The sequence below is a fragment of the Papio anubis genome, chromosome 20 (genome assembly GCF_008728515.1).
Source record: "Papio anubis isolate 15944 chromosome 20, Panubis1.0, whole genome shotgun sequence".
Classification (NCBI taxonomy): Eukaryota; Metazoa; Chordata; class Mammalia; order Primates; family Cercopithecidae; genus Papio; species Papio anubis.
In genome coordinates this window covers 18769239-18796348 of record NC_044995.1, presented here as the reverse complement: position 1 = coordinate 18796348, position 27110 = coordinate 18769239, and the positions used below count along the sequence as shown (strand labels likewise).

At 43.5% G+C, this 27110-nt stretch overlaps 2 protein-coding genes across 2 annotated transcripts; both read right to left on the bottom strand.

The window, feature by feature from the left end:
* Positions 1-10636: 10636 nt before the first annotated feature.
* On the bottom strand, positions 10637-14725 carry LOC110741932 (WD repeat-containing protein 87-like). Its single transcript, XM_021931055.2, has 2 exons — positions 14405-14725; positions 10637-14152 (listed from the first exon to the last, which is right to left on the bottom strand). Exons 1-2 carry the CDS (start codon positions 14723-14725, stop codon positions 10748-10750), a joined length of 3726 nt encoding a protein of 1241 aa, XP_021786747.2. The 3' UTR covers positions 10637-10747.
* Positions 14726-14946: 221 nt separating this feature from the next.
* Positions 14947-25241, bottom strand: LOC101015815 (WD repeat-containing protein 87-like). Its single transcript, XM_031659040.1, has 5 exons — positions 25224-25241; positions 24673-24840; positions 20370-23215; positions 16401-16672; positions 14947-16049 (listed from the first exon to the last, which is right to left on the bottom strand). The coding sequence occupies exons 1-5, from the start codon at positions 25239-25241 to the stop codon at positions 14947-14949; spliced, it is 4407 nt and encodes a 1468-aa protein (XP_031514900.1).
* Between the last annotated feature and the right edge of the window lie 1869 nt (positions 25242-27110).

The window sequence follows — 27110 nt, the reverse complement described above, 5'->3', positions numbered from 1 at the left end:
CCAGAAGCTGGAGGGACGGCCGGCCTGTCAGGAAACAGAGGACCAGCCTGCGGCAAATCCCTGGGGTAGGTAGGAGCGACAGCGAGATTAGCGCAGGGATGTAAGAAACAAGTGGCTCTCAGACCAAAGAAGACTCTGCCGGAGACGGCACACTAGACCTTCACAGATGCGTGCGCTGGACAGGAGCTCCCGTTACCGAAAGAATTGTCTGAGAAAGGCTCTGATCTGACCCGAAAGGCCCTTGGTTCCCACGGCAACGCCCTAGGGTCTGGCAGTAACAGGCTCTGTGCCGGGAATCTCTGGGTCTGGGGGTCCCGCCTCCACCAGCCTCTCACAGCCGAGGCACCTCCCATTGGCGCCTGATGGGTTAGGGAGGCTTTTCTTCCAGCTGTGACGGATCCAGCCTGAGGAGCTCTCCTGGGTCTGTCTTAGTTGTTTCTTCCCGCCCACCTGCCACTCAAAGCCACAACCCACTTGCACGCCACCGTGTGGACACCTTAAAGCGACCATCTAGGTCTGAACCGCGCTGAGGGAATGGTCAACTTCGCTCCCATTAAATGGCTTGGCCCAAAGGACCTAGCGACTGCCCGGACAAAAATTTCTTCCTACAAGCTGCATGTGTCTGTGGGCTCTAAGAGTCAAAACCAAACCCAAAAGAAAAAGCCAACCCACCCCCACTGCAAAACCAAAAACCACCACCAACCCACCTTTCACGTGAGGAGTCCTTGAGAAGGGCTTCTTCAGCCAGGACCAGGAAAGGGAATCTGTGCACTTGGTGGGACCCAGAACACCCAGTGGCAGGGACCTGACCCACCACTGACACACAGATCAGGATGCCTCACCCTGAGAGATGACCCCACAAATCTCGCTCTCACAGATTGATTCCACACCCTCTCATCGATCCCACACACATCCCATCACTCACACCAGATTCCCTCATCACTGACCCTACATACGCACAATTGTTGATTCCATGGACCTCATCACTATCCCAAAGACCACCCAACACTAATCTACAGACCCTCCTCTGTCACCCCAGGGACCTCACAGATTCTCCATCCCTGATTCCAGGATCTATAGAACCTCATCTCTTATCCCACATACCTATTAGTAAGAGGATACATTCATGGAAGACTGTGTTGACCATTTTACACATCCATTGCATGTGTGTATGTGTGTGTGTGCTGATTAATGGCTTAGGTAAACTTTACCATTTTGATAGCCAACGCAGTTTTTCTTTTCTTTTCTTTTTCTTTTTTTTTTTTGAGACGGAATCTCGCTCTGTTGCCCAGGCTGGAGTGCAGTGGTGCAATCTTGGCTCACTGCAAGCTCTGCCTCTGAGGTTCACACCATCTCCTGCCTCAGCCGCCCGAGTAGTTGGGACTTCAGGCCGCCCGCCAGCATGCCTGGCTAATTTTTGCATTTTTAGTAGAGACAGGGTTTCAGCTTTTTAACCAGGATGGTCTCGATCTCCTGACCTCATGATCTGCCCACCTCAGCCTCCCAAAGTGCTGGGATTACAGGCTTGAGCCACCGTGCCCGGCTGCCAACACAGTTTTTCAATGGCTTTTCTTTTTCTTTCTTTTTCTTGTACATCTTTAAAGACCTTATTCCAGTAAGTGTGAATTGCAAATTATTAATGCCTATCCCTTATTGAGTCCTCGTCATGCATATTTGTTATTAATCATAACTCACAATTCTTACAACTCAGAGACACCAAAGACTCACATAAGAAGAATGGCTGTGGGTTTTTGTTATTATTATTTTTTGGTTTCTGTAGATTATAAAAGTCATTCATTTGTATCAAGTCACTAAGTGTATATTTTGTTTTCTAAAAAAAATTGTAATTAAAAATATTTTTTAGACAGGGTCTTGCTCTGTCACCCAGGCTGGAGTGCAGTGGTATAATCATGGCCACTGCAACCTCGAGCTCCTGGACTCAAGTGATCCTCCCACCTCAGCCTCCCTACTGGCTGAGACCACAGGCATGCACCAATATGCCCACCTAATGAAAAAAAATTTTTGTACAGATGGGATTCTCACTATATTACAGAGACTGGTCTTGAACTCCCGGGCTCAACTGGTCCTCCCACCTTGGCCTCCCAAAGTGTTGAGATTACAGGTGTGAGCCACTGCACCCAGGTGATAAAATCTTTAAGAGTAAAATACTTTTGGAATGAATGTAAACTAAATCTTGGGCCTGGCGTGGTGGCCTATGCCTGTAATCCCAGCACTTTGGGAGGCCAAGGTGAGGAACTCACTTGAGGTCAGAAGTTCGAGACTAGCCTAGTCAATATGCTGAAACACCATCTCTACTAAAAATACAAAAATTAGCTGGATGTGGTGGCGGGCGCCTGTAATCCCAGCCACTCAGGTTGCTGAGGCACAAGAATCGCTTCAGCACCCTAGGCAGAGGTTGCAGTAAGCTGAGATCCTGCCACTGCACTGTAGCCTGGGTGACAGAGGGAGACCCTGTCTCAAAAAAAAAAAAAAGAAGAAAAGAAGAAGAAGAAGGAGGAGGAGGAGGAGGAAGAAAAGGAAGAGGAGGAAGAAGAAGAAGAAAGAAGGAAGAAAAAATAAGAATGATTACATTATAGCATCATTAATAAGAAAGGGGATATATCTATAAATATGGAGAAAAATTTTAATTATAAAATAATACTTGTTTGTTCCTGTATATTTAGAAATCTAGAGAGACTAGATTATTTTCCTAGAAAAATGTAATTTATCAAAATTGACTTAAGATGATATTGGAGATTTTTTAAACTAAAATATATATATTTTTAGGCCGGGTGCAGTGGCTCAAGCCTGTAATCCCAGCACTTTGGGAGGCCGAGGCGGGTGGATCACGAGGTCAGGAGATCGAGACTATCCTGGCTAACATAGTGAAACCCCGTCTCTACTAAAAACACAAAAAAGTAGCCGGGCGTGGTGGCGGGCGCCTGTAGTCTCAGCTACTTGGGAGGCTGAGGCGGGAGAATGGCGTGAACCCGGGAGGCGGAGCTTGCAGTGAGCCGAGATCACGCCACTGCACTCCAGCCTGGGAGCACAGCGAGACTCCGTCTCAAAAAAAAAAAAAAAATATATATATATATATATATAGGAAAGGAACCTCTTCATTTTAAAAGCAGCACTTGGCCAGGCATGGTGGTTCACACCTGTAATCTCAGCGCTTTGGGAGCCTGAGACAATTGGATAACTTGAGGCCAAGAGTTTGAGACCACGCTGGCCAATATGGCGAAACCCCATCTCTACTAAAAATACAAAAAAAAAATTAACCAGGTGTGGTGGCTACTGGGGAAGCTGAGGTGGGAGAATCACTTGAATCTGGGAGAGGGGAGGCAGAGGTTGCAGTGAGCCAAGATCGCCCCACTGCACTCTCGCCTGGGTGACATAGCAAGACTCTCAAAAAAAAATAAAAAGCAACACTTATACTATGGTACATCCTCAGGTAAGACGTAAAGAAGGAAATTATTTCTAATGAAAATTTCCAGCTCATTGAAGCATGAATTAGATGAGTATAACAAATCTCTATAAGAATAGCTCCTAAAAATCAAAAGCAAAATTAGTTTCCCTTGAGAAACTAATACAGAAAATATATATACATTATCTACCAACCGAACTAAGGATCTACCCAAAGAACTATGAAATTAAAAATAATTAATCTAGAACAGCGATCCCCAACCGTTTTGGCACCAGGGACCAGTTTCGTGGCAGACAGTTTTTCCACGGGCTGGGGGAGGGGGTGAGATGATTCAAGCGCGTTACGTTTATCATTGGATTCTCAAAGAGTGAGCAGCCGAGAACCCCTGCATGCTCAGTTCACAGTAGGGCTCACGCTCCTATAAGAATCTAATGCTACTACTGATCTGACAGGGAGGCAGAGCTCAGCTTCCTTCACTGGCTCCTGCTCAGTGCAGCTGGGTTCCTAACTGGGTTCCAATACCAGTCAGTGGCCTGGGGGTTAGGGACCCCTGACATAGAATATCCAGGACTTAACTATTCTGATTTAATTATAAATCTTGATAAATAACAAAATTATTGATCTAACTCTGGTGCTTTCAAGATTAGAAGTCAGCAATCAATTGCTTATGGACCAACCACTGGTTTTGTAAATGAAATTTTATTGGGACACAGCAATACTCATTTGTTTACTCATTTCTTTCCCACTTCAGCAGCACATATGAGTAGTTGTAAAATATGACCCAAAGCCTAAATTAGTTACTGTTTAGCCCTTTACTGTTGGCCCTTTAAGAAAGAGAGTGCCAACTTGTGGTCTAGATTTATTACTTCTTCTAATATTTATTTGATTTTATGAAGGGTTGTTTCACACATAATTGATTTTTTCAATACTGAAAAACACCTTTTTCCCCACATTTTACCATTTTCTAAATCAGGATGCTACTTACAGTTGATAACTACTTTCAAGCACTTCCAGCTAGATGACCACTCTAAAATAATCACTTGATATACCTTCCACTGTATTTTCTGGCAATCTCAAGGAAGTGCCAGCGTCGAAGAATATTAGTTTTAATGAAATTTGTGCATTTTTGCACAATTAGAATTCAACCCAATGAAAGAATCAAGAATCAATACCTTTTAAATAAGAATGATTGAAGAAAATCACAAGTTACACATTGTCAAGTCACCATCCATTATGTAGTGTGATTATCCATTATAATTTACATTTCTATGTCCATTTTTTTTTTTTTAACTTTTAAGCTCAGGGGTACATGTGCAGGTTACACAGGTGAACTTGTGTCATGGGGTTGTACAGATTATTTCATCACCCAGGTATTAAACCTAGTACCCATTAGTTATTTTGCCTGATCCTCTCCCTCCTCCCACCCTCCAACTTCCAATGGGCTGCAGTGTCCGTTGTTCCCCTCTATCCGTCCGTGTGTTCTCATCAATTGGGCCCCACTTATAAGTGAGAACATGCGGTATTTGGTTTTCTGTTCCTGCATTAGTTTGCTAAAAATAATGACCTCCAGCTCCAGCCATGCCCCTGCAAAGGACATGAGCTTGTTCTTTTTTATGACTGCAACTATGTCCATTTCTTGCATATAGGGAATCCAATATCCTATTCATTTATTCTCAGTTTTATAGTTAACACTTTTTTTTCCCATACAAAGTTAAGTTTTACAATAAAATCTAACACAAGACAGAATAATGAGTTCTGTAATAAAATAAGCCATTGCAATAGGTTGCTATTCCTCCAGCTAACTATATATGCATGTTAAATGTAAGGATATACCTTTACCAACATTTTTGAAATTATGCTACCAGGAACACCATTAGTACTTGATGGTACTTTTATTAAGGCTTCTTTGCTTAAACAAGTTTATGAAGTACTGAATATTAAATCTCTGTCTTGGAACAATGAAAAGCTCATTATCAGTCAAACAAAGGAATAATGAGCCGTGGCATAAAGAACATTTTAAAATGTTACCATGGAACCCGCATTCCTAATACCTGTAAACGTCTTTGGGAAAAGTTGCCAGATCCAAAGCGAGTGACTCTAGGGTTGGAATTTTCAGACATTTCCTGTGATTAGCCATGAGTCCATGACAGCACACATCATGACCTGTAATTAGCTTCTTTTATCTGAACATAGAGCTGCTATTTTTCTACAAAATGAAAACTCTTTCAGCCTAATCTTTCTATAAATATACTTCAGTGTATTTAGATCTTTTTTGCTTTTGCAGTTGACAATTATGCAGTTGCTTACAATTTTCACTATTATATAAAGAGTAATGAGCTTTGCTTCTGTTTTCTAGTGTACATGTGAACAGTAGTCTCTAATTGCTGAGGCATAGGCTGTAAACATTTTCAGCATTGGTGCATATAGCCAACTTCTTCAGTTTTGAAATATCTGACAGCTCAGTCAAAACTGAAGTGGGTGCTATACTTCTCCCGGTATGTGTTTTAGTTTTCATTTTTCTAATCGCTAGTGAATTGAGTGTTTTTCACAGATTTTTACTTGACAATTATTAATTATGATTTTTCCTAGTTGTGCTTTTTGCCTGCTTATTCATTTGTTTTCCTACTGATAAATGAGTGTTTTAAAAAATCATGTTCAGGATCCAAATTATTTGTTTGTTTTATAGGATGTCTTCATTTTTTCCAAACTGATGATTTATGCTGTTTTATTGTGTTCAGTATCCCCAATGCCAACAATTTAAATGTCAATTTAGTCAGTTTTCACTCTTATCAAATATTCTTATTATTTTTATTCATAATTTTATTGCACTCTTTGGTTTTCTAAATATCAGTCAAATTATCTGCAAGTTAAAATGAAAATGCCTTTTCTAATATTTATATAGATTTCTTTAATTGAAATAGCTTTAGTTATCTCATATATTGGGAGTGATACCAGGCTTTCAGTCTTTTCCTTCAATTTAATGGAAATTACATCAGCAGTTCACATTAATCTAATGTTTCTTTTTGGTTGTGGGTGAATCATCTGTGTTGTATGTAAGTAGCTTCCTATGTTAGAAATGCCTCATTTTTTCTTTTCTTTTTTTTTCTACGACCCATTCATCTGTTACTCTTTTTTTAATGCCATTTGATTATCTGTTGCTATAGTCATATACTATTCCTCTTTAATTTATTGATATATTAATTGATATATTTCTTGATTTTTAAACATCCCTGGAATAAACCCTGGTTGGCCAAGGTATATTATTATTTTGATACCTACTCAGTTTCATTAGTTAATATTTACTTAGAATGTTTACATCTACAGCCAGGTGCGGTGGCTCACGCCTGTAATCCCAGTCGTGGGAGGATTAATTCCAATTCTTCGAATCACTCATTCCTAAGGTTCATAACCCAACTGTTTAAATGTAAACTCTCTTGTTTTGTTATTAGGTATTGCTGCATAACAAATTACCACAAATGGAGGAGGTTAAAAAACATACATTAATAGATTGGATTAATTGGATTAATTAATTCCTCCACCTTTGGGAGGCTGAGGTGGGTGGACCACGAGGTCAGGAGTTCAAGACTAGCCCAGTCAACATGGTGAAACCCTACCTCTACTAAAACTACAAAAATTAGCTGGGCATGGTGGCGAGCACCTGTAATCCCAGCTACTCAGGAGAGCTGAGGCAGGAGAATCACTGGAACCTGGGGTGGAGGTTGCACAGTAAGCTGGGGATCACATCATATCCGCATCCTGCTGCACTCTGGGCTGAAGTGACAAGCGAGATTCCATCTCAAAACAAAAAAGAAGAAGAAGAAGAAAGACTGTGGGATGGCAAGGAATGTAGTGCCGCATAACTCATTCAATGGGGCCATCAATCCCGTAAGTGTGAGGAACTGAATTCGTCAACAAGTACAAGAGCTTGGAAGAAAACCCTAAACTCCATAAAGGAACACAGCCTGGCTGATATCCTGATTGCAGCCTTGTGAGATCCTGAGCAGAGAACTCTTCCACTCAGCCAAGTACAGACTCTAACCCATGAGAACTATGACATCATTAATGTATGTTTTTTAACCTCATTTGTGGTAATTTGTTATGCAGCAATACCTAATACCAAAACAAGAGAGTTTACATTTAAACAGATGGGTTATGAACCTTAGGAATGAGTGATTTGAAGAATTGGAATTAAGACTCCTGCATAACACTAGGTACTAAAATGGAAATAACTTCTTCCCTCCGTATTTACAAATTATGAGCCTTACTTGGGTTTGAGGTATGAACTTATTTGAGCTGCTAGGTACAGAAATATCAAACCAGGAATAAACAGAACTTCCCAACGACTGAAAATCATGGGGTACAAAGTGGGGAGGGGAGAGGAAGGGAGAGGCATCACTTCAATTCCACTGAAATTTTCCACACAGGAAACTTCAGTTATCATGAGCTCACAGTCCAAAGTTAGGAAACAGTCCAGAAAACAAGCCACTATGAGTAGACAACAATGGACAGAGGCAAATTTACACTTCTTCCTCTATCAGAAAATATTAATACTGCTTGGGGGTTATATTATAGCCCTTGTTAAAATATTAACGGACAACAGATATAGCAAATATGAAGAAAGGGCCGGGCGCGGTGGCTCAAGCCTGTAATCCCAGCACTTTGGGAGGCCGAGACGGGCGGATCACGAGGTCAGGAAATCGAGGCCATCCTGGCTAACCCAGTGAAACCCCGTCTCTACTAAAAAAATACAAAAAACTAGCCGGGCGAGGTGGCGGCGCCTGTAGTCCCAGCTACTCGGGAGGCTGAGGCTGGAGAATGGCGTAAACCCGGGAGGCGGAGCTTGCAGTGAGCTGAGATCCGGCCACGGCACTCCAGCCTGGGCGACAGAGCGAGACTCCGTCTCAAAAAAAAAAAAAAAAATGAGGAAAGAAAATACTGTTGAAAGCACCAGAGAGGTTTGAAAAAGACGGGTTAGACCTTAAAGCACTTATCGGGTTTGGCACAGCGAAAGAAAATGAGTAATCTGACAACTAGGTCAGAGGAAATTAAAAGAGAAAGTCAGATGGATAGAGAAAACATGAGAGGCCAAGAAGCAACGTTGTTGAATGAGCAGTGGCAACCGAGATGTATTGTAATTGGATGCTAGAAGGAAATTATAGATGGAATGATGGAGAAGTAAGCAAAACGTTAGCATTTGAGAATTTTCTTCTTTTTTTTTTTTAAGAGACGGAATCTCGCTCTGTTGCCCAGGCTGGAGTGCAGTAGCGCGATCTTGGCTCACTGCAACCTCCACCTTCCGGGTTCAAGCAAATCTACTGCCTCAGCCTCCCGAGTAGCTGGGACTACAGGCGCGAGCCGCCAGGCCTGGCTAATTTTTTTGGGTATTATAGTAGAGACAGGGTTTTCCCATGTTGTCCAGGCTGGTTTCTAACTCCTGGGCTCAGGCAATCCACCTGCTTTGGCCTCCAAAGTGCTAGGATTACAGGCATGAGCCACCGCGCCCGTTCGAGAATTTTCTAGTATTGAAGAAAGGCATGATTCCCCAGGTGGCACAATAAAAACCAATTATATTCTGGACTGACTTCCGGAATGGTTAAGTGAGGAGTTTATGAAATCCTCTCCTCCTAAAAGCAATGATAAAAGTGTACAAAGTTGTCAAAAACCACTATTCAAAAACGCTGGAAGCTGATCAAGAGCATGGACACAATTAAGAAGCATTTGTTGAAAGCAGGTTTACTGACTCTTGGAAAGAACAGTGGGATCTGTGGTATTTTAGCCAGGTGCTGCTCCCATCCTGCCCGCCCCTCCCCTCAAGTCTACCTTCAGGCCTGGCAGTTCGACCGTACTACCAGAGGGGGCAGAATGGAGTTAGTAGCAGACATGAAAAAAATCCATGCCCTGAGTACTGCTGAAAACAATGGAGAACTCAGTGACAAACAATCAGAGAATTCTAATAATAGCCTGAGCTCCATACCGGTTAGCGTAATTAACAAAATGGCAGGCCAGACAGTTACAGGAAGAACCATGGAATGAGACAGCAAAAGAGGGCCTTGCTAAGATCCCACAGGTTCCTAGAGGTCTGGAAGGCTGTGCACATGCACACAGCTGTGGCTACTCAGGAGAAAACCAAAAGGGGCCTGGCGTGGTGGTTCACACCTGTAATTCTAGCACTTTGGGAGGCTGAGGCAGGCGGATTGTTTGAGCCCAGGAGTTCGAGATCAACCTGCACAATGTGGTGAAACCCTACCTCCACAAAAAATTAGCCAGGTATGGTGGTGTCTGCTTGTAGTTCCAGCTACTCGGGAGGCTGAGGTGGGAAGATCACTTGAGCCTGGGAGGTCGAGGCTGCAGTGAGCTGTGATTGCAACAATGCACTCCAACCTGGATGACAGAGAGTGAGACCCTGTCTCAAAAAAGTCCCCAAAATAAAAACAAACAAAAAACACGGGATACTTTTATTTAGGGGCTCATATAAAAAGACTTATAATCATATACGTATACATATAATCACCTTTAAGGTGATTAAAAATCTAACATTATGAACAAAACAAATCAACAGATATAAAAAGCTCCATACATTTTCAAAGACAAGTTCTATTTCTTTTTTTAAGGAACTGATATGACGTATCAAATATGTAAAATATAATACAGAAGGAAATTAGAATATAATCTCATATATAAATATAGATGCAAACTTTTTTTTTTTTTTTTTGAGAAGGAGTCTTGCTCTGTTGCCCAGACTGGAGTGCAATAACGCGATCTTGGCTCACTGTTACCTCCGCCTCCCGGGTTCAAACAATTCTCTTGCCCCCCAAATAGCTGGGACTACTGGCGCCTGCCACCACGCCCAGCTAATTTTTGTATTTTTAGTAGAGACAGGGTTTCACTATGTTGCCCAGGCTGGTCTTAAACTCCTGACCTCAGGTAATCTGCCTGCCTTGGCCTCCCAAAGTTCTGGGATTACATAGGCGTGAGCCACCATGCCCAGCCAGATGCCTCCAAGACCTTCTAAGGAAAGGAATAGTAGCCAAAGAGAAAGAGTACCAGGGCAGACTTTTCTACAAAAAGGTGATCAGATACTGGCCCTTGCCCTCTAAAGGTTACACTGCACTGACTGAAAAATTGTCCCCTTTAGGACAAAGGGCATCGGTTTTCTCTGGCCACTTTCCAAGGGATTCTAGGCTTGAGGAGGAAGAGAAGCTAGAATATTTGTTACAGCTGAGAAATGTCACTTTATTCAGTATACAGTAGCAGGTTTCTGGAGCTGAATGAAGATGAGTCTTCATCTAGCTCCACCTCAAAGCAGGGAACAAGTAAGGAGGCTTAAAATCTGTGGCCCAGGCTCATTTTCCCATAGAATCCCAAAGTCCTAATATTAAGCCCAATCATAGTAGGAGTAGGAATACTGGGCAGCCTCTCAATACGGTGAGGACTGACTTGCGGTAGGCTTTTCCAGGCAAGTTGTAGGAAGCCATACTGGGCAATGCCCTCAGGTTGGATAGTATGGACATTGTTCTGCCCAGGGAGGGGTACCACATCCTGGAACTTGAGGGGACCTGCAGGGTCATGGGAATGACCACAAAACAGGTGGTAGAACAAACGCTCACCATATGCTAGCTCCTTGGTCTTCAGGGCATTTTTGTAGATGGTCTCTTGGGGTTGAAGTTCCTCTCTCTGCAGTAACTCTAGTAGAAGCCTCTGGATTCTAGGGGACTTAAGTTGGTACAGGTCCATGAGCTGGTAGAACTGTTCCATCCAAGCAGCACTGTCTTTTGCATATCGCTGCTGCAGCATCCGCAAAACATGGTACAGTGCCACAAACGTCTCCCACAAAGGCATCTCTTCCTTCTTTTTAGAGATGGATTGTGCCTTCTTCTCCAACTTGGGCAATTTAGGGGGCCTGCCCTTACCCTTAAAAGCCCCGAGATCCTTCTGAAACATTAGTGCTAGAGTTTGTTTGTCCACAGAGGCATGGGCACCTGTGAACATGTCTCTTGTGGCAGGATAAAAATGTTGCATCTCCATCTCTTTGAGGGCATCAGATAACCGTTGTACCTGCGCACTCCTGTGAGGCTCTTCCAAAAGATGCCAGTTCATAGCCTTTGGGACTTGAATCCTCTTGGTAATTGGTGGTATCACTGGAGCAGGGATGGGCAGTGCTTCCTCCTTTGCCGAAGGGTGAGATTTGGAGATCTCACCCTTCCTCCTCAAGGCTGGGAAGTCCTTCTCAAATACCAAGGCTAGAGATTTCTTATCCACAGAGGGACAAACAGCTGTAGGAACATCCCTTGTGACTGGATAAAGGTGCTTTATCTCCTTGAGAGCAGTGGATAACTGTTGTGCCTGCTTCTTCCTATGGGACTCAGCTAAGAGATGCCAGCTGACAGCCTGTGGGGTCTGAGTCCTCTTGATGGCTGATGGTAATACTGCTTTGGGCACAGAGGACAGCCCCAACCATTTCTGTGTTTCTTTTTTTCTAATTGGAGGGATCTCTTTTAAGTGCACCGGACTCAAAACTTCCTTACAGAGTTGTAATGTATCAGTGGGACTTAACTCTAGGTTCTGCCTGAGATGTTTAGCAATGACCTTAAGATTGGACATACGCATCCATTTCAAGTGTCTCTTTGAAGTAAAGTCTCTGAGGATCTGACTCAGTCGATGAAAACTGTCCCTGGAAAGTTGCTTTCCTGCTTCCAACCTTTGTAAGGCATTGTTAATCCAATCCTCGTCTGAGAAGCTTGCTTCTGAGAAGGCCAGCCTTCGATATCTCCTATCTGGCATTTCAGGTGAAAAGGCTGGGACTGGAGCTGGAGCCTGACCCTTAGTTTCCCCCATCAAAGAATCCTGATACCCCAAGAACCACTTCCATCTTTCACCTTTGTGTCTGTGTTTAGGTTTGTGTGGTTCCATGGAAGTATCAGATAATTGAAACTCTGGCCTGTGGAGACCTTCTGGGACCTGGGTCTCTAAGCCTGTTTCCATGGCTTGTAAAAACATACCCCTGGCTTTCTCCAAGAGTTCATTCTCTTCTCTTCCCAGTGAACTTGTCATGGGGTGTACTCCAAGAAGTTGACGGCCCTGTCTGTTTTCAGAATCCAAGTGATCCTCTAACACTTTCAGGGATGTTCCCTCTTTTTCCTCCAGGGTTACCTGGAATGGTATTTTGGAGGGGCTCTTCAGAACTGTTGGCCACACAGCCTTGTCCATAAGTCTGGAGTCTCTCCTTACATCAAGCAAGCCCTCTTTCTTAAAATGCATTTCTCCTTTAGCTGTACCCTCGCTTTCCTCAGCAAGATCCTCACCTTCTATCACCAGCTTGGATAATCTCACCTCTTTCTTTGGGAACTTTGTTTTCAATACTCTCTCCTCTTCTGAGAACATTGCCTCCATAAGTCTGCTCTCCTTTTCCTTCTCTTCACTCAGGCTTTCCACATCCTTCTGCCTTTCCTCCTCCTCCTTCGCTTTTTCCTCCATTTCCTCTTCCTCTTCCTCTTCACTCAAGCTCTCCTCCTCCTCACTCAAGCTCTCCTCCTCCTCACTCAGGCTTTCCTCCTCCTCCTCACTCAAGCTCTCCTCCTCCTCCTCACTCAAGCTCTCCTCCTCCTCCTCACTCAGGCTCTCCTCCTCCTCTTCACTCAAGCTCTCCTCTCCCTCCTCACTCAGGCTCTCCTCCTCCTCTTCAGTCAAGCTCTCCTCTCCCTCCTCACTCAAGCTCTCCTCTCCCTCCTCACTCAGGCTCTCCTCTTCCTCCTCCTCACTCCAGCGCCCCCACTCCTCTTCGCTAAGGCTCTTCTTTTCTTCTTGTGGGCCCTCTTTTTTCTTAATCAGCCTCTCTTTCTCTTTAGTCAACCTCTTTTCCATTTTCCTTTTTTGAGTCAAACCCTCTTCCTTTAGCTTCTTAGTCAAGTTATCCTCCAATTCCTCTTCACTCATACTTGCTTTTTTCTTCTTAATCAGATGTTTCCTTTTCTCTTTCTTGGGCAGAATCTCCTCCTGTTTCCCTTTCTTAATTAGACCTTCCTCTGTTTCCTTCTCAGTCAAGCCCTTATATAAGTCCTTTAATAGTATAATTCTGAGATTATCTAATAACCACTTCATCTGAGTCTTCTTTAGTTCACGCTCCTCAACTTTCTTCAGAAGCTCCTCTACCTGCCTTTTTTCTAACAAATTTGTCTTCTGAAACTCCTTTAACATAGTCTGTATCTGGATTTTATTGAATAGTATATTTTCCTGGACCTCCTCTAATAACTTTTGGTCCTCCTCTGAGCTCTCTTTATCAGTTAGCATTCTCTCTTTGGTGACCAGTCTGTCTACTAGTTTCCTATGTTTCTGAGCCTGTTCCTTCTCTTCTTTAATTAATTCCCTCTGTTCCTTAAAAAATTCCCACCTGTCGCCATCAATTTCACTCTTTTCTATAATGGATGATGTCTCTCCCTCAGTTATTTCTCTTTCTTCTGAAGGAACTGTAACCAATTCTCTAACTATTCGTGCCAGGATCCCAAACAGTTGATTCTCTTTCATTCTTATATTTTCTTCCCTGAAGCGAGCCTCTTTCTCTTCAGAACCAATCCCTTCTTCCATATCCAGTTTTCTCATTGCCTGTTTTCTTTCCTCTTTGGTTTTCTTTTTCTTCTTGGCAACATCTCTCTCCTTGGTCATAATGTCATAGGCCAGTTTCCTGTCTTCCTGGGACAATTTGCCCTCTTCTTTCATAATTTCTTTCTCTTCCTGGGTTATTTTTTTCTTTTTCTCAGTTATGCCAATTCCTTCCCTGGCCATTGCCTTTTCTTTCTTAGCAATATCACTCTCTTTCTTGGCCAGTTTACTGTCTTTTGGGGCTTGTCTCTTTGCCAATGCCCTTTTCTCTATTTCCTTGGCCTCTTTCTCTCTTTCCTGGAACTCTTCCTCCATTTCACCAGCCTGTTCCTCCTCTTCTAAGGACAATTTCTCTTTTTTCCAGACTCCTTTTTTTGGCTCTACCTCTTTCTTGTTTTTCCAGGCCCGTTTCTTGTCTTTCTGACTCCATACTCTCTCTTCGTGGGCCAGTTTCTCCTTTTGTAAGGCTAGTTTTTCCTGAATCCATTGTTCTTCTTCCTCAATTGCTTTCTCATCTTTCTCAGTCTGTTTCTTCTTTTTCTTAGCTTTTTTCTCTTTTCCTATGGTCTGTTTCTCTCCTTTTGGGGACCCTTTCTTGATTTCCTCTGTGATTTTTTCCTCTTCCTCAGACCAGCTCCATCCTCTCTCTGGCCCAGCTAGCTCTTTCTCTTCCTGGGCCCTCATGCTTTCCTCCTGGGCCTGCATCTCTCTTCCTCATTCCGACCATTTCTCCTGTTCTCCAGGACTTGGCTGCATTGTCTTCTAGGTACAGTTTCTTTCTTTCCCAGGCTAACTGTTTGCTCTCCTCTTTTTCCAGTCTAGTCTCTCTGTTTCTTCTAGGACTAACTTCTGATCTTCCATAATTAATTCCTTTTGTGGGGAAGCAAGTATTTCTTCTTCCTGGGCCATTTTTTCTTCTGGATGGGTCAGTTTCTTTTTATCTTTGGTTGGTTTCTTCTTTCTCTGCAATTTTTCCTCTGGTTTTGTCCAGTGATCCTGAACCAGTTTCCCCAGTTCCCAGGCCTCTTTCTCCTTTCTTGCTTGGCCAGTTTCCCCATTTTTCTTTTAAATTTCCTTTTCTCCAAGACTAAGCGATCTGCTGGGAAAACAGCTTTCTTTTCCTTTTCTTCTTGAGAAAATTTCTCATCTTCCTTTAATGCTTTTTTATCCTCTTGTTCTGTCAATACTCCTGTCCTTTTGTCCTTGACACCCCCTTTAATGACTTGTTTTGTTATGGTGGGTGTTTCTTCCAATACTCTGTCATCTAATTCTAATGAGACTGAGCTTGAATCCTTTAAAAGGGGGCATATCTCTTGGAAGAGATTCCAGCTGGGCTGTCGGTCAGCAAGTATCACCCCAGCCAGGCCTACCAATTCTTTGCCCAGATCCCTTAACATTCCTGGATGGGAACTTGCTATCCTTGAAGTGACAAGAGAGCAAATGTCATCCCTCCAAGATCTGGTGTCTGGTCTACTTGCATGTCCAGGGGTCCCAGCCAAACCCCGGGTCTTCTTCTTTTCACTTTTCTTCCATTTACCTTCTTCTTGCTCATCAATTTTTATGACATCTTCCTTAGGTTCTTCTGTTGTCACCTCTGAAACATCCTTCAAATCTTGTTTCTCTTTCCACTGCACATCTGCTATTCTGTGGCTTTTTCTCATTGCCTTTTTCCAAAGCCTTTTAATGTGTTCTTTTCTTTCCAGCTTAGAGATCACGTCTCCATAATCTTTCATGCTACCTTGATCTATGGCTTCCATGGTATCTGTGGCCTCTAGGGCTTCTGTGGCCTCCATGGCCTCCATAACTTGTAAAATGACCTCCTTCTCTGTTTCAGCATAATCCTGGGATTTGACTGTGCTTAAAGAACTCAGTGGTAGCTCTGGCTCTAAGGTAACATGTTGGGTTTCAACTTGCTCTGATTTCCTGGCCTCTCTTTGTTCACCTGCATCTTCTGAAGGCATCAACATGGAAACAGACTTTCCCAACTTTGTCTTTCTGTGCTTCCTGGCAACTCTCAGGTCCTTTTTAACTGCAGAGATATTGGGAGAAAAACAGTTAACAGAAACACAGAGGTATTGAGTAAGATCCTTTGTAAAATCTAATTCAGTGAGCTACCATAAGAGATACAAAGCAGGGGGACTGAGGCTTTATGATATGGAAATGCATGGTTTCATCCCGCCATCCATATTCTAATGAAATAAGAGCTTGGTATTTGCTGTGCGATATATCTTTCTCAGGAAGGTCATTTTCTGTGAATAAGATTCTCCCACTGAACTCCATTCTCACTAGTATCCTTTCATATACCTTGGCCTCATTCACCCTGCATTTTGGGGCCCTGAGGTTGGCCCCAAACATGTTCCATACATCATCCCATACATACTAAGCTTTCTGCTCCTTTCTTGAAAATGTCTCTTTCTTTTCTTTGGTTTGGTGATCTTTACAGTTTCTGACAAAGGTACGAGCATGTCTTTAGAAAAGACCTTAAGTTCTTCAGACCATGGTATATCAAAAGAAAAAGTAAGTGACTTTTCTCTTTGTAACAAGGTCAAGTTTTCATTTAGCTGCTGCTCCACATGAATAAGCAGGGACTGTATATCTTCAGCTTGAATATTCAGCAGTTGTCCCAGAGTGATTTCCCCGATAATTTCTTGCCTATATAAGTCAAGGGAAAAGGAGGACAGTACTAAGCTAGTGATAGAACAAAATTCAAAAAAAACAAGAAGTTACAATGGAAGAGAGGGATAAAGTAGTAATTTAGAACAGGCTGAAGTAAAGTCTGGTTAAAGAAGAAAGAATGTGGCTGGACACAGTAGCTCACGCCTGTAATCCCAGCACTTTGGGAGGCCGAGGTGGGTGGACGACTTGAGGTCAAGAGTTCAAGACCAGCCTGGCTAATATGGCAAAACCTCATCTCTACTAAAAATATAAAAATTAGCTGGGCATGGTGGTGGGCGCCTGTAATCCCAGCTATTCAGGAGGCTGAGGCAGGAGAATTCCTGGAAGCCAGAAGGCGAAGGCTGCAGTGAGCCAAGATAACACCACTGCACTCCAGCCTGGGTGACAGAGTGAGATTCCGTCTCAAAAAAAAAAAAAGGCTGAAGGATGGCAAGGAATGTAGTGCCACATAACTCGTTCTCTTGTGCTTTCCTTTATTGTGCTTCACAGACACTGTGTTTTTTACAAAGGGAAGGTCTGTGGCAACCCTGCCTAGAGCAAGCCTGTCAGCATCATTTTTCCAACAGCGTGTGCTCGGCTCTTGTCTGTGTCACAGTTTGCTAATTTTGACAGTATTTCAAACTTTTTCATCATTATTATTGTATCCATTTTGGTGATATGTTATCAGCGATCTTCGAAGTGACTATTTTACTTGTTTCACGGCACCATGAGCCGCACCCATGTAAGACGGTGAACTTAATCAATAAATGTTGTGTGTATTCTGACTGCTCTATTAACCAGCCATTCCCCCATCTCTTCTCCTCAGACCTTGCTATTCCCTGGGACACAACAATATTGAACTTAGGCCAGCTAATAGCTCTACAATGTCCTCTAAGTGTTCGAGTGAAAGGAAGAGTCACATGTGTGTCACTTTAAATCAAAAGCTAGAAATGATTAAACTTAGTGAGGAAAGCATGTTGAAAGTCAAGATAGGCAGGAAGCGAGGCCTCCTGTGCCAAACAGTAGGCCAAGTTGCAAATGCAAAGGAAATGTTCTCGAAGCAAATTAAAAGTACTACTCCAGTGAACACACAATGATAAGAAAGCAAAACAGTTTTATTGCTGATGTGGAGAATGTTTTAGTGGTTTGGATAGATCAAACCAGCCACAACGTTCTGTTAAGCCTAAACCTAATCCAGAGCAAGGCCCTAACACTGTTCAATTCTACGGAGGCTGAGAGCTGAGGAAGCTGTGGAAGAAAAGTTTGAAGCTAGCAGAGAATAATTCATGAGGTTGAAGGAAAGAAGCTGTCTCCAGAACATAAAAGTGCAAGGTGAAGCAGCAAGTGCTGATGGAGAACCTCCAGCATGTGATCCAGAAGACCTAACTAAAATAACTGATGAGGGCGACTGCATTAAATAACAGATTTTCATTGTAGACAAAACAGCCTTCTATTCAAAGAAGATGCCATCTAGGACTTTCATGGCTAGAGAAGAGTCAGTGGCCGGCTTCAAAGCTTCAAAGGACATGCCATGTCCTGTTAGGGGCTAATGCAGCTGGTAACTTTAAGTCAAAGCCTGTGTGTATTTGCCATTCTGAGAGTCCTAGGATCTGAAAGAATGGTGCTAAATCTACTCTGCTCATGCTGTATAAATAGAACAACAAAGCCTAGATGACAGCACATCACTTTATAGCATAGTTTACTGAAGATTTTGAGACCCACTGCTGAGAAAGATAGATCATTTTCAAAATATTACTGCTCACTGACAATGTGCCTCATCACCCAAGAGGTGTGATGGAGATGTATAAGGAGATTAATGTGGTTTTTCATGCCTATTAACACAACATCCATTCTGCAGCCAATAAATCAAGGATTAATTTTGACTTTCAAGTCTTATTTAAGAAACATATTTTGTATGGCAATAGCCACCATAGGTAGCAGTTCTTCTCATGGATCTAGGGAAAGTAAACTGAAAACCTTGTGGAAAAGATTCAACGTTCTAGATGCAATTAAGAATAGCTGTGATTCATGGGAAGAAGTCAGGTATCAACATGAACAGAAGTTTGGAAGAAGTTAATTCCAACCCTCCTGGATGACTTTCAGAGGTTCAAGACTTCAGTGGAGGAAGTAACTGCTGCAGTTACTTGTAGTGGAAATAGCAAGAGAAATAGAATTAGAAGTGGAGCCTCATGATGTGACTGAATTGCTGCAACCTTGTGATCAAACTGGAATGGATGAAGAATCTACTCCTGGTGAAGATGCTTTGAACATTGCTGAAAAGACAAGGATATTAAAATATTACGTTAATTTAGTTGATACAGCAGTGGCAGGGTTTGAGAAGACTGACTCTAGTTTTGAAAGAAGTTCTATTTGAGTAAAATGCTATCCAACAGCACCACATGCTACAGAGACATCTTTCATGAAAGGGAGAGTCAACTGATGCAGCAAACTTCTTTGTCTTATTATAATAAAATGTCATACCCACCTCAACCTTTAGCACCCACCAGTCAGCAGCCATCAATATCAAGTCAAGACCATTCACCAACAAAAAACATGACAACTTGCTGAAGGCTCAGATGATCTATAGCAATTTTTAGCAATAAAGTATTTTTAATTAAGGTATGTGCATTGATTTTTTTTTAAGATGAAACTTCGCTCTTGTTGCCCAGGCTGGAGTGCAGTGCTGCGATCTCGGCTCACTGCAGCCTCCGCCTCCCAGGTTCAAGTGATTCTCCTGCCTCAGCCTCCTGAGTGGCTGGGATTACAGGCGCCCAGCGCCACGCCCAGCTAATTTTTGTATTTTTGGTAGAGACAGGGTTTCACCATGTTGGCCAGGCTGGTCTGGAACTCCTGACCTCAGGTGATATGCCCGCCTTGGCCTCCCAAAGTGCTGGGATTACAAGTGTGAGCCACCGCGCCTGGCCTGTGCATTGATTTTTTTAGATATAATGCTACTGCACACTTAATAGACTACAGTCTAGGGTAAATATAACTTATACGCACTGGGAAACCAAAAAATCCATGTAACTTGCTTTACTGCAGTATTCACTTTATTGCAGTGGTCTGGAACGAAACCCACAATATCTCTAAGGTATGCCTGTAGTCAGTGGGACACATGATGCTTCTTTGGTTGGGAGATTTGTGGACATGAGTCTTGAGGAATCTTGAGAAATTGAAGAAATGATGGAAAGACAGGCTAGTCAGCGGTCAGAAGGAAAGGGGTAGGTGCTGAGTAAAAGAGCAAATTGAAACAAAGAACAAAGTGGGAATTTATTTATTTATTTATTTATTTATTTATTTATTTTTTGAGACTGAGTCTCACTCTGTTGCCCAGATTAGAGTGCAGTGGCACCATCTCAGCTCACCACAACATCTGCCTCCCAGGTTCAAGCGATTCTTGTGCCTCAGCCTCCTGAGTAGCTGGGACTACAGGCATGCACCACCACACCCAACTAATATTTGTATTTTTAATAAAGACAGGGTTTCACCATGCTGGCCAGGCTGGTCTTGAACTCCTGACCTTGGGTGATCTGCCCGCCTTGGACTCCCAAAGTGCTGGGATTACAGGCATGAGCCACCATGCCTGGCAAGAATAGAATTTAAAAAGGATTTTAGAAATGGGAAGACACAGTCAGATACTGGAGGATAGGAGATGGAAGGAACCAGAAGAAGAGAAGGTCACCATCCAACTTACTGCATTTTCCGGAGAGTTTCTTGTTTCTTCAGCAGTTGTACCAGCCTGGTCTTGGTTTGGATGCCTGTGACTCTTACCATAAGGTATAAGGCCTTAGCCCGCACATTCTCATCACTGTCCATCAATCCCATAGTCAGTGGAATAGCAAAATGATGGTTCATGAGGCCTAGCCTATCCAGTACCTCCCAGGCTAGCTCACGGATATGTGGATTGGAATGGGTTGTATCTTGCAGGAGGTGATGGGCAGTCTTAGAAACCGACTCTGAAGATATCTGGCAAGTGGCAAAAATACGTTTAAGTACCCTAAAATATCTCTTGTATTCCTCTACAGAGCAGTAAATTGTGAGGTTGAGGATGGCCTCTATTAAATCATCCATAAGCCTTCCACTATAGTTTCTTCTCATCCAATTTTGGTTTGCCATGCTTTCAAGAATATCAAGGGAAGTTCCTTTTCGCTCCTTGGATTTATCCTTCTGTTGACTCCTTGACATTTTCTCTTCTACTAGAGTCATAGATGACAAGTCCCAGTCCTTAACTTGGTAGGATGAATACAGATCACAGCATAGGAAGACTGGGGTACCCTCAGGCCAAAGGCGGGCACGGATCACTGAGTTAGGGATGTAGCCATCGGGAGCAAAGGGCCATTGCCGCCCTTGACCAAAGAAGCACCGTAGCATTTGGTAGGCATTGAATCCATCCCAGCCAGCCAGCTGCAACTGAGCAGGAACCTCATGTCGGGGACGATTATGCTTGGAATCAAGAGTAGAGAAATCAATATCCTTAGCCTCAAACAAAGGAAATTTGGTCTTTTGAATCACAAGGGACATGCTTCTCTCTTCTTCTACAACATGAGGCACAGTATTGTCGAAGGCAATGAACCGTTTGTTGACAAGGGTCTCTAGCCCCTGTAATTCCTGCCGCCCTCTTCCAAGGTAGACAAATCTGGGTACAAATACTGTTTCAAACATAAAGAAGAAGCTAGGAAGGAAGGGTTTAGGGACTTCTTGTATTTCATCTGCATTTTTTAGGATACGCAGGTGAACCAGCTGAGCTGGAGGGAGAAGCTTTAAGCAAGATACTATGTAGATACTCTGGTTGAAAGTCAACAACAGGTCACCTCGATTATTGGCAAAGCAGAGTGGGCCAAAATGCAGGGCTGAGTCGATCTCAGTTACAAGTCTACCGTGGAAGTCCCAGATCCGGACTGAGCCATCAATGCCACCTGTGACAAAAAGTTTCAGGGGAAGGCAGACATCAAATGAAGTGATGTCACACTCATGCAGGCATTTTGTCTCTCTCCACACAAAGCTCTGTTTTGATTCTGAAGATGTCAGAGAGCCTTCATAGTGCCAGAGACGCCAGCAGTAGCTTTCAGTGATGGCACCCACAGAACCTGGCAAGAGTATCACATGTTTTAGAGGGCAGCCACAGAGGATTTTGCTGACAGGCTGAAGGACTACCTTGTTCACCTGAAGCACGGCCTCTGTCAAGTGTATGATGTTATCCATGCCATAGGAACAGAGCAAGGCATTTTCCTGAAGGCCTTCCAGGGTAGACAATGCCAATACTGCCCCAGAGTGAACAGGCTTCTCTATTCGGGCACGACTGTAGTGGGAAAGGATTCTCACAATGCCACTCTCATGCCCACAGAACATCAATCCTCCTAGGCCTTTTTGCAGATGGGACCTCCCATAAGCCAAGCATCTTACTCTATCCTTACCGTCTGCTGAAGTGCACACAAGATACTTGACTGTACAAGGAGAGCGTGTTGCATCAAACACCAGCACCTCTGAACTGCCTAATGCCACAAAGAGCTCCTCTCTCTCTGAGTCATAGGCCCAAGCCAAAGCCTTATCCATCACAAGTAAAGGCCAGGTGATAACCAGGAGATCCCCTGTTACTGGAGATAAGAAGCGCAATAAACCATCCTCAGTGGCACATAGAATCCGAGTCCAGTTATGGCCGCAGCAGACCCGCTGCACCTGCCGGGGAGCAGAACCACAGACATTGAAGAGGCTATAAAAGTAGGGCAGGTGATGCAATGAAAAACTGTAGGTGGTCTGGCAGAAAAAAGTGGTATTATCAATAAACTGCAGTCTCTGAAGATCCTCGTCAACATTCAGCTGCCGCAGCAAGTTCCCATAAGTGAGATTCCATTCCCTCACTGTGCCTTCACTGCCTGCTGTTAGTAAGGTGTGGATCTCTGGCCGGCTATGGATACATATCACTGATGAGGAATGGGCTTGAAAGCTGTGGAGGAAGTTACCCTGGTCTAAACCCCAAGCGTGGATCTCTCCAGCCATGTTTCCAGCGTAGAAATTGCCCTGAGAGACACAAGTAAAGGAGCAAGTGATGGAAGAGCCACTGGCGACAGGCGTGAACTTCTTCACTTCTTCCAGCTGGCCCTGACCCCGGTGAATGAAGACCCTCACTGTATCCTCACACAGAGCCAACAGGGATCCCTGGGGGCCATTCAGGGAAAATCCCTGTACAAGCTCATGATTAGCCATAGGGACTATTTGAGCCATCTCGATGCTCCTGCCATTTGGTAAGATAAACCAGGTAACCACAGCCCCCAGGGTACCACATAGCAGCAACTCAGTTGCTGGATCATAGAAGAGGCAGCTGGTGGAGAAATGACAGGGCACTGTACCCAGACATCTGAACGCTTGATGGTGATCTCCAAAAAGCCTTAGGCGCATGTCACCACAGTAAGCAATTAACATGTGGTAGGAACCTGTGTGGACCATTGCTTGGATGGGCGGCAGCTGATCCATCACGCGAAGCCTCATCTTCTCTACCGTTCCTTTCATTTCTGTACCCTTTTTCTGTATCCAAAGTACTGCCTAGAAGAGGATGAGAGATGAAAGCCTGACTGTGGAGGCAGATCATTTCCCAAAGTGTGGGGTAGGGAAGGCTGAATATTCAGGTCCCTGTTCCCTCTGGTGTGACTAAGGAAAGACTAGAGAGCTTGACTTTAGGAGTCTCCTAGTACAGCAGCCCCCACTTACCCATGGTTTCCCTTTCTGTGGTTTCAATTACCTGTGTGGTCAACTGCAGTCCAAAAATACTAAATGAAAAATTCCAGAAATAAACAATTCATAAGTTTTAAATTGCATGCTGTTCTGAGTAGCAGGATGAAATCTCAGGCAGTCCCATTCCATCCTGCCTGGGACTTGAATTATCCCTTTGTCCAGTCTATCTACACTATATACCCTATCTGCCTGTTAAGTCACTTAGTAGCCATCGCAGTTATCAAATTAACTGTCATAGTATTGCTGTGCCTGTGTTCAAGTAACCCTTATTTTATTTAATAATGGTCCCAAAGCACAAGAATAGTGATACTGGCAATTCAGATATGCCACAGAGAAGCCACAAAATGCTTCCTTTAAGTGAAAAGGTGAAGGTTCTTGACTTAATAAGGAAAGCAATTGTATGCTGAGGTTGCTACAATCTATAGAAAGAATTAATCTTTTCGGACCGGGCGCAGTGGCTCATGCCTGTAATCCCAGCACTTTGGGAGGCCAAGGTGGGCGTATCACGAGGTCAGGAGTTCGAGACCAGCCTGAACAACATGGTGAAACCCCGTCTCTACTAAAAATACAAAAATTAGCCAGACATGGTGGTACGTGCCTGTAATCCCAGCTACTCAGGAGGCTGAGACAGGAGAATCACTGGAACCTGGGAGGCAGAGGTTGCCGTAAGCCAAGATCTTGCCACTGCGCTCCAGCCTGGGCAACAGAGTGAGACTCTGTCTCAAAAAAAAAAAAAAAAAAAAAAAAAAATGAATCGTCTGTGAAATTGTGAAGGAGGAAAGAGAAATTCATGCTAGTTTTGCTGTTGCACCTCAACGGCATGCATTATGGCCACAGTGCATGAACAGGCTTAGTTATGATGGAAAAAGCATTAAATCTGTAGGTCAGCCACATGAACAGAAACATGTTCCAATTGATGGCAGTCAGGTTTGGTACTATCTGCAATTTCAGATGTCCACTGGGAGCTTGGAATGTATGCCCCATGAATACGTGGGGACTATTATACTAGGAATTGGGTATATGATAGAAGCACCATGTTCAAGGCCCTTTTCTTGGCCTTCAGTGTACTTTATGGGGAATATGAATTCTGTGGGCCTAATAACATGAGGTGAAGAAGGATCACTGCATCCCGTCAAACTGGGATATGGAGATGAGTACTAAAATGAGCTAATTCACAGTCACTACCATCATTCTAAAATGAGGGCAGTTCAGGTGTGATGCATGTAAATTGGATTAAGAAGGAGAGGGGGGAAATGAGGTGGCTTCACCTGCATTTTTCCACCAGGTTCCATCCAGTTTAAGGAGACAAAACAGTTGACCTTGATGGAGTAGTAGAAGCAGACAAAAGGCTTGTTCTGGCGATGGTGAGACTCCCAGTATAGAGTCTCAGGCCAGTCACTCAGTAGAACCACATCATTCTTTGGTTCTTCATCAATCTGAGAGAGAAGAATGACCTGAGTTAAGAGTTCTGAGTCCCCACTCATTCATTCATTTAAGAAATATTTACTGGCCAGGTGTGGTGGTTTGCACCTGTAATCTCAACACTTTCGGAGGCCAAGGCAAGCAGATAGCTTGAGCCCAGGAGTTCAAGACCAACATGGGCAACACAGCAAAGCCCCATCTCTACAGAAAATACAGAAATTAGCTGGGCATGGTGGTGCATGACTATAGTCCCAGCTACTCAGAAGGCTAAGACAGGAGGATCACTTGAGCCCAAGAGGTCAGGCCACAGTGAGCCATGATTGTACCACTGCACTCCAGCATGGGTGACAGAGCGAGACCCTGTCTCAATAAGTTAAATAAATAAATAAATATTTACCGAGAGATGAGTGGTCATTTGTTGTTTTTGAGCTAACCAACATTTACCCTACTACTGGAAAGCAGCATTTGAGGAGTCATCCCTCCCTTGCCTTCAGTTTGCAACAGAATACATCTGTATCGATCGGTCTCTTCTATGCTTTCTCAATCAAGTTTCCATTTAAAAAAGTAAGCCCTTATGTCCTAAAGTATCCAATCTACATAATGAATTAATTTCTCTCCTAGTCATCTAGAATGCTACCAGTTATAAGGCATTGAGAGAAAAAAAAGTAGCCCCTCAAATCATGTTCTGTGTTCCATGGTTCAGATGAAGAGCCACAGTTGAGAAAGGCTGACAGGTTCTATGAAAGACCCTTAGGGTACAGTGCTGAGCAAAACAGACATGGCTCTGACTCTTAAGAAGATGAGTCCAGGGGGGAAACAGATATTAAACAAATAACTAACAACTGAGTATACAAAACAAGTAAGTGCTTACAAAGAAAGGAATACAATTCTGTATGAGTATGACACAGGAACCCAACCATGGCAAATATGTATACATGTCACAGTTGGAACCACTTTTTTTTTTTTTTTTTGAGAGGGAGTCTTGCTCTGATGCCAAGGCTGGAGTGCAGTGGCACGATCTCAGTTCACTGCAAGCTCTGCCTCTCGGGTTCACGCCATTCTCCCGCTTCAGCCTCCCAAGTAGCTGGAACTACAGGCTCCTGCCACCACGCCCGGCTGATTTTTTGTATTTTTAGTAGAGACGGGGTTTCACCGTGTTAGCCAGGATGGTCTCGATCTCCTTACCTCGTGATCCACCTGTCTCCGCCCTCCAAAGTGCTGGGATTACAGGCATGAGCCACCGCGCCCAGCCGGAACTACTTTTTTAAGTTCCAACCTACATCAAAAGGACCACTCTTGTTAGAATCACACCCACATAATACACCACCTTTGGGAAACTCATACTTCACAGTATGTAATAGAAGACCGCCATGTGTGGCAGACCTTGTGGCATGCACTTCTGTCTCGTCTCTTCTCTTCTCTTCTCTTCTCTTCTCTTCTCTTCTCTTCTCTTCTCTTCTCTTTTCTTTCTTTCGATGGAGTCACGCTGTGTCGCCCAGGTTGGACTGCAGTGGCGCAATCTTGGCTCACTACAGCTTCCGCCTCCTGGGTTCAGGTGATTCTCCTTCCTCAGCCTCCCGAGTAGTTGGGATTACAGGCACCTGCCACCATGCCCAGCTAATTTTTGTATTTTTAGTAGAGACAGGGTTTTGCCATGTTTGTCAGGCTGGTCTCGAACTCCTGACTTCAAGTGATCTGCCCACCTCAGCCTCCCCGAGTGCTGGATTTACAGGTGTGAGCCACCGTGCTCGGCATTCTGTCACTATTCTTATGTGTACCCAAGGGGAATGTGTGCTATTTATGGAGTTAGCTGTGTGTCAGCTCTTCTGGCCATGTGGGATGTGTGTATATGTATGTACCTATCAAGGGAGTTACATCCCTTTTAATAGGTTACACAGTAGAACATATACAATACATACTACCTTCCAGTGATGTAGCAGATGTCTGTAATATACGTACATGAACTCCTCATGCTGATCAGCCAAAACTTGAGTTCATGAAGTTTACTTTTGGGGTCACCCTTCTCAGTAGCTGCTTGAACTATACCTGCCTCCTGAACAATGCTCTGTGGATCTAACTCTCCAAGCTCTCTGCATCAGAATTTGTGCTCTGACCACCTAAGGTGGAAGGTATAATACTAAATCAACTGAAGTATTAAAACAACTTTACTTATAATGTCCATCATACCTGCTTCCTGCATCCACAAAGGATTTGAGACTATATTGAGGCCAACATGTATCTACAACTCAGAATCTCTCTTCTTTCTGTATTTCTTTTTTTTTTC